The sequence below is a fragment of the Pristiophorus japonicus genome, chromosome 8, assembly GCF_044704955.1.
Source record: "Pristiophorus japonicus isolate sPriJap1 chromosome 8, sPriJap1.hap1, whole genome shotgun sequence".
Taxonomy (NCBI): domain Eukaryota; kingdom Metazoa; phylum Chordata; class Chondrichthyes; family Pristiophoridae; genus Pristiophorus; species Pristiophorus japonicus.
In genome coordinates, this window is record NC_091984.1 from 104401234 (window position 1) to 104409061 (window position 7828).

Sequence of the window (7828 nt, forward strand, 5' to 3'; positions counted from 1 at the left end):
GGTGGTTTCTAGTTGTGCTACCCTACCCGTTGAACTTTTAACCTTTTTTAAATCTTTAATGCACTAGTGATACCATTATTAAGGAATTGTTCTTTAGCAGTGATCTGTTTGCTTTCATTTTTGCCTAACTGATGCTCGTTAAAGGTATCCAATAAATGCCTGCTCATACTTTTTCAGTGATTTTATATATTTTTTAAGACTAAGATCCTGTTTGACACTAAATACATGATGGGATATCCAGCTGTTTGGTGACCTGTTTTCTGAATTGCTGCCTTGGGAATGTCCAGGTCAATATAGTTGTTTTTTATGGGCCATTTATTTTGTGCTACTGCCTTGACATTGCTCCCAGTAAGTTGGAGAAAACTCTGTCTCTTGTCTGTATCTGCATCATCTTCGGGTTGTGTGTGCATGTGCTCTATCTCTTGTTTTTCTCTGTCTCTTTGTTCACCTCTCCCTTCCTCTTTATTTTTCTCTTTTTTTTTTTCCTTTCGAGTGTGTGCTGTTGGGTGAGGATGGAAACTGCAGACAGCCACATTCTGCATTTTGGGGTTGTGAGTGTTGGGATCTAGCCAGGGTCACAGTCCAGATTTTGGGTTGCAGGTTTGGGAGGAAGGGCAGATTCAGCCAGGTCTGCAGGGAGATTTCAGGTCACCTTGAGGAGGGATGTAGTCATGACGAAACTGGCAAGCAACCTCCTGCTCTTTAGGATACAATTGCTATTGAACTACCAACCCAAAAGATGCAAGTTCAGATCCTTCCATGGATAGTTGTGAAATCGAATTCAAAATTCTGGTCATTTGTGGGCTAGCAACAAAAAATATTCACAAACTTTTGGGTTATTTGTAAAAAATCCAATTGGTTTATTGATGTCCTTCAGGAAATAGGTCTTATCACCCCCTACCCAATCTGGCGTACATTTGACTTCAGTCCCACACTAAGTGGTTAATTCTTAATATCCTCAGAGCAACTATGGATGGACAATACATCCTGCCTTTCCAGTGTCGCCCACATCCCAAGAACATCTTATAGAAACATTTAAAATAATGAAAGGAACAGACAAGATAGAGGCAGAGAGGTTGTTTCCACTGGTCGGGAAGACTAAAACTAGGGGGCACAGCCTCAAAATACGGGGGAGCCAATTTAAAACCGAGTTGAGAAGGAATTTCTTCTCCCAGAGGGTTGTGAATCTGTGGAATTCTCTGCCCAAGGAAGCAGTTGAGGCTAGCTCATTGAATGTATTCAAGTCACAGATAGATTTTTAACCAATAAGGGAATTAAGGGTTACAGGGAGCGGACGGGTAAGTGGAGCTGAGTCCACGGCCAGATCAGCCATGATCTTGTTGAATGGCGGAGCAGGCTCGAGGGGCTAGATGGCCTACTCCTGTTCCTAATTCTTATGTTCTTATGTTCTAAGAATGAATGTTTAAAGTGTCGCACCCCTTTATGTTTCTTCCCCTCCCCCGTCTTAACACTTTTCGTCGCTCCTCGTTCTCCCCTGCGCCCTAACCACACGTCCTTGTTCCACAGCATCACTCCTTTCATGCTACTTTCTGCTGTCTCAATCACCTCCTACTGCCCCATGTTGGCTGGCCCTGACTGGGTTACCCTCTCTGCCCCAGCCCCGATACACAACCCAAAGCTGGCCTATGGATCTGGCTGACTCCCTCCTGCAGCCCGTGAGCCCTGAAAGTTGTACTGCCCAGCATCACGCATCCACCACAGGAAAAGACAGCCTGTAACACTAAACAAATCCCTTTCGGCTACACCATGCCACACAACCTTCTTTCCAAAAGGAAAAATAGAAGTGGAAGAGGAAAGAGAGAGAGAGACAGAAGGGAGAGCAGATATATAGAGAGAGAGAAGCAGCAAAAAGGAGGCAACAAAAATAGAGAAAATCCACTCTTTTAAATTCATTCACAGGATGTGGGCATCGCTGGTGAGGACAGCATTTATTGCCCATCCCTAATTGCCCTTGGGAAGGTGGTGGTGAGCCACTGCCTTGAACCGCTGCAGTCCGTATGAAGGTACTCCCACAGTACTATTAGGAAGGGAGTTTCAGGATTTTGACCCAGTGACGATGAAGGAACGGCGATATATTTCCAAGTCAGGATGGTATGTGACTTGGAGGGGAACTTGGAGGTGGTGGTGTTCCCATGTGCCTGCTGCCCTTGTCCTTCTAGGTGATAAAGATTGTGGGTTTAGGAGGCGCTATCTAAATATATTAAAAGTCTTGTGTGTGCAAACATTCCATTCAATGACTTACTTCCTGTAATACTCCATTCTGTCATGCTATTGCTGTCACACTATTTCAGTCTCTCCAATTTTCATTTTATTTTAGTAATTTGTAATGCAATGTTGTTTCAATCCTTGCAGCTGTACCTTCAAGTTCTATATTACTTAACTTGCATCTGATTTAGACTGGAGCTGGTCATGTCACGTGATCCTTCCGGGTCCAGGTGGCAGATAAAGGGCTACCAGTGAAAGCATGTGTAGTTAGGGTCATTGTGGCAGTGAGAGGGATAAAATATTCTATCCTCTTACTCTGCATGAATAATGCCACAGGAAATTCGTCAGCGTGTGTACGTATTCATGTTTATAATCTCGAATATTCGCCTGACACAAAAACTGGTTATATATAGCTGGTTATAGAATTTTTTGAAAGGGGATATAAAATCTGATAATTCACTCCTTTTGCTGACAGTAACTTCAAAAATGGTGGAAAAACTACTGAGGTAACCTGCAGGGCTTTTCAGATATTGTCAGCTTATCATCATAGGCAGTCCCTCGAAATCGAGAAAGACTTGCTTCCACTCCCAAAGTGAGTTCTTTGGTGGCTGAACAGTCCAATAGGAAAGCCACAGACCCGGTCACAGGTGGGACAGACATTCGCTGAGGGAGTGGGTGAGTGGGGCTGGTTTGCCGCGCGCTTCTTCCGCTGTCTGCGCTTGACCCCTTCATGCTCTTTGCGTTGAAACTCTAAGAACTCGACGCCCTCCTGGCGGATGTACTTTCTCCACCTCGGGCGTTCTTCGGCCAGGGTCTCCCAGGTGTCAGTGGTGATGTCGCACTTTACCAGGGAGGCTTTGAGGGTGTTCTTGTAACGCTTCTACTGCCCACCTTTGACTCGTTTACCATGACGGAGCTCCGCATAAAGCATTTGCTTAGGGAGTCTCGCATCTGTCATGCGAACTATGTGCCTGCCCAGCGAAGCTGATCGAGTGTGGTCAGTGCTTCAAAACTGCGGATGTTGGCCTGGACGAGGACACTGATGTTGGTGTGCCTGTCCTCCCAGGGGATCCGCAGGATCTTGCGGAGACATCGTTGGTGATATATCTCCAGCGACTTGAGTTGCTTTCTATACATCGTCCATGGCTCAGATCCATACAGGAGGGTGAGTATTATTCCAGCCCTATAAACCATGAGCTTGGTGGTAGATTTGAGGGTCAGGTCTTCACACACTCTTTTCCTCAGACGGCCGAAGGCTGCACTGGCGCACTGGAGGTTTATATGACGGAGCATAAGAACATAAGAAATAGGAGTAGGTGTAGGCCACTTGGCCCCTCGAGCCTGCTCTGCCATTCAATAAGATATCTGATGTTTGCCTCAACTCGACATGTTTTTGTTCACTCTCTTGAACTATAATCCTTTAAAAATAAAGGTTTTTCAGCTGTCAGCGATAGACTTGCATTCATTTTACCCAATGCTACTAAAGTCTATAGCTATTTTAAATTAGTTTTTTTTAATTAAAACTGCTGTGATTACACTTCCTATATTTTAGGTTTGCTCCCTATTTTGCTGTTCCTCCTTCAGTTTTAGAAGTGGCTTTTGTCATGAATGTATACGTGTACTTAAATCCACCCCACTTCCTATTGGATACAAAAGGCATTTTTTTTAAACCACTGAGACTTGAAGTTGTCTTGATCTGGTTGTATCATTGGATTGACCGGATCAAACTGTGATACCAATATTTGATCATTAAAATCCCAAATGGCCCGGAGTGCCCAATCAATTGACTCTGTTGCCAACCTAAGCTACTGATCTGCAGGAACAAGCTATCAAGGTGCTTGAGAGCATAGAATAAAACTAAATAACTGAATTATTCTGTACATCAAATTTCATAGATTTAATTATGTAATAAATGACATTATTATGTAATTATGTAATAAATCTAAAACTCCACTTTCCAGAATAAATCATGAGAGCAACTTTTTTTTCCCCTCCAGCTTTGTTGCTCAGTGGAAAAACTACTGAAGTAACCTGCAGGGCTTTTCAGATATTGTCCATTACAGGTGCAGCGTCGAGATCCACACTCGGGACTGATCGGTGGCAGGGTTGTTCAGAATCCGGATCTGCCGACCTCGGTGGGGGGGACCCTGCCGTTCGACCGCCCCCCCCCCCCCCCCCCCCCCAAGGCTGCCCTTGCCTCGCCGCCGCTCACCTCACCGCTGCTGTCCTTACCTTGGGGCCTCCTTGATGGCTCGCCTGAACGCCTCCACGACGGGGCCAGCTGGCCCGAACACTGCCTCTTCAGCGGGGCCCGACCGGCCCGAACAGTTCCTCAGTGGGGACCCCCGCCCCCTTTCTGACGTTCCGAAATCCAGAAATACCCAAACCTGGGCTCAGGTATTTCCAGATTTGTGATGTCAGAAAGACAATTGAAAGCCCGGAATCCGGAACGGCCTCTGTCCTGAGGGATTCTCGACACTGCACCTGTATTAGCCTGTGCAGAGGCTTCCTCTAGCTCTATAAACTTTAAATGTTAATCAGTCTACAACACATCCAGGTTGAATTTTTCCACCCCCCCACCCCAGACTGTTCCAGTAAGAAATGGTGAGGTTTTATTTAATTTTGTTGGGGTTTCGATTTAATTACTGTATCTCATTACCTTTTGCAGGCATCTCCCATCTTGTTGCTGCCTCGTTTACAGAGGACAGATACGGTGTAGTACAGACAACGCTGTCATCCATTCTGTGTGCTATGCTCTCTCTCCAGGAGGTAAGATTCATTTCTATGATGTACCGGGTACTGAAGTACACATTTGAAATGCTGCTTTTTCGCATGAATTAAATTATTATAGTAAATGGTAAGTAATTAGAAGTGTATAGTGTACCTCAATCTTCTCGTCGTCATCTACTCCCCACCCCCCTCACACTAGTTAAACCCCACTAACTGGACAAGTCATGGTGAGTCTTGAGGCTAACTTGGAGCCCATCCACGTTAGCATTGTAATTCTGACAATCAGGCCCTCGGATTATATAACTGGCTGCAATGCAATTACATGAAGGTTTTTTATTCCACTTTGGAGAGCAACTGGATATTAGCTTGCTCCTCTCGTAAGATTTGGAATATGTCACAGGTTCCACACGTCAAACGTGTCAGTTACCAGGCACATTACCTACTCGGTTTACACATTTGACTTGTCAAGGAGTGTAGATCCTGAAATTGCAATCCTGTAATGCTTTTCACTTTTTGAATTGCTTATTTTAAATGCAACTGTTGATGCAGTAAGCATTGCTAATTTCTCGCGTGTCATATGGGATATTTGGGTAAGAGTGGGGTGTGGGAGACTTGAGTGAAAGTTATATGTTGCCTTCAGTGTCATAGGTAGTTGATTTTTTTTTCTTTCAATTCTCAAATAATTGTCAGCGTTTTTGCACTTAGCAAGATGGGGCACATCTATGAACAAGAATTATGCACTTCTATAATTTAAGAGCCTAGGCTCACAGTCCAAACAAATGTGCCAGTTGCAAGGAGAAGCTGCCAACCATGTACTTCAGCCCCAACTGAAGATGATTGCCAATTCCCACTGTTATGATATTTTCATTTCCTACATACCTGCAGACACTTGGAGCTATGTTAAAGCTGTCCCAGATCATTTGATATGGAACATTGGAACCATCAGAGAGACAGAATTTTCCATCATCACTCAAACTGGATTCAGGTACAGGTCCCAGGGTGAAAGGACAGCATGTTAATCCACTACACCACTCAGTTCCTGAATCCAGTACAAACTAAAGGACAGCAGGGGAATCAGCATCTGAAAGAGAAAAACCTGATTCAGCTCTCTTTTCACATTACTTTAGATTTCAGGCCAGATAAATCTTTCAGGCGCTGACAGAATTTTCCATTTTCTTTCAGATTAACAACATTCATGAAGTTCCTTTTAAATCCCTATAATCATTACTTCTCCTGAGATTGCATTTTTGTTTTAAACAGGCTGTAGACAGGCATTTTAAACTGCCTCATGCCTCCAGCAAACCAGCTAGATCCACTGGCACTCTGATAGATTCTTCTTACAAGACACTGAGATTTGCCCTTCGTGCCTCCTTGAAAACTGCAATTTACAGGATAACCACTACCTTTGGAGAACATTTAAAGTAAGTTTGCTTTTGCCATTCTCTAATGTTCTATATAGCATTGCAAGGTGCATTTTCAGCATCTCTCGCTCTCATGGCCTTGCTAAATGTTTTTAATCAAGATAATTGAGATAAAACTAACTTTAGATAAAATTAGAATTTTTCTATCTTAAATTCTTGTGAAATGTTCAAGTAAACGTTTACAATAACTTATGAAGTTAAAATGTTCTGATCAGAAACTTTTTTTTTTATTGAATCATTTTTAATTTCAGGGCTGTCCAGCTGTCATCAGAACACAGAAAAAGACTGCAGCAGTTTCTGGAGTACAAGGAGTGAAGCGATTGATATCTTGCATCCTCCCAGACCTGATCAGTGTGAAGACTTTATAACGCACTTCCAACCTTGTTACTTTTTTGTATCCTGCACCAGTGTAGGATTACTTTTGGCTTTAAACCTTTTGGAAGAACGATCCCAAGATTTCCCTTTTCATTGGGAACACGTCTCAGCTCATTACTTTTGATAATTCTTTTTGTACATCTTTACAGAGAGAGTGTGTGTATGTGTTTGTAAAGGACGAGTATTTTTCTGTTGAAATGCTGTTTTGAGTTACACAAGATTAAACCTGAACTTTTAATCGAATTTTTGACAGCTGTACCTATTCATAAGTCTAATCAAATCTGTGAAATTAATGTTGCTGCAATTTTGACTGGTAAATGCAATTTTAATTGACGAGTTTAAAATGGGCTACATCACCACGAGCCAGCATTTGGAAAGATGTTATTGTATATAATCTGTTCTCTAAACTTACAGCGACAGTGATCACATAACTTGCTCTGAGTAACGAATAGTGGTACAATAGCAGCTGGCTATTTTCAGATTCGTCGACAATTAGCAAATGTTCATACAGAAAAGAACCGAGTTATTTCATAACATTTCTGCAGTAAATAGTGGAAAAGAAATGTAAATAGATTCAAATGTTTAAGTTTATCAATACAATGGTCTGAATTTTTCTCCATTTCCTCTCCTCTCTTCCCCTCCTGAAGCTATTGTCTCTTGCTGGGCTAGTTTTGTTTTCCTTTCAGAACAAAATGTTGTGACAGGTTATTTTATCGATGCCAGCAGTTGACACTTGATTCCACGAGGAAGCCTTGGCTATACAATATGTTGCTGAAGTGACTTAGCTTTTTTCATGCTCATCAAAGCCAGCAGGATTAGTGCTTTCCGATTACTCACATTCATTGTCTACATTGAATTGTTTTCAGGTCAAGTACAGCATGGGTTACATGCAAATAAAGTTCCCTCTACACTGCTGCAAAGGCATCCTAACCCCAATCTGAACCTTGGGAAAGTGCATCAGTGTGGCATTTCCATTTTCCACACCAGCCATCCTCTCTCAATGGGATTATTCTGCATTCAGAGCAGCTTGGTGGTGCAAGCCAACACCCAACAAACTCATTTCACATATGACCCTT

General features: G+C 42.8%; 1 protein-coding gene across 4 annotated transcripts in view; it reads left to right on the plus strand.

Moving 5' to 3' along the window:
- Positions 1–6995, plus strand: part of ndc1 (NDC1 transmembrane nucleoporin) — a 54971-nt gene extending 47976 nt beyond the window's left edge. For all 4 annotated transcript variants that reach the window (XM_070887214.1, XM_070887216.1, XM_070887213.1 and 1 more), the window contains 3 exons: positions 4895–4995; positions 6217–6377; positions 6629–6995. In XM_070887214.1, the coding sequence (XP_070743315.1) occupies positions 4895–4995; positions 6217–6377; positions 6629–6692 (326 nt within the window). In that variant the 3' untranslated portion in view covers positions 6693–6995. The remainder of the gene's footprint in view (positions 1–4894; positions 4996–6216; positions 6378–6628) is intronic.
- The last annotated feature ends 833 nt before the right edge of the window (positions 6996–7828 follow it).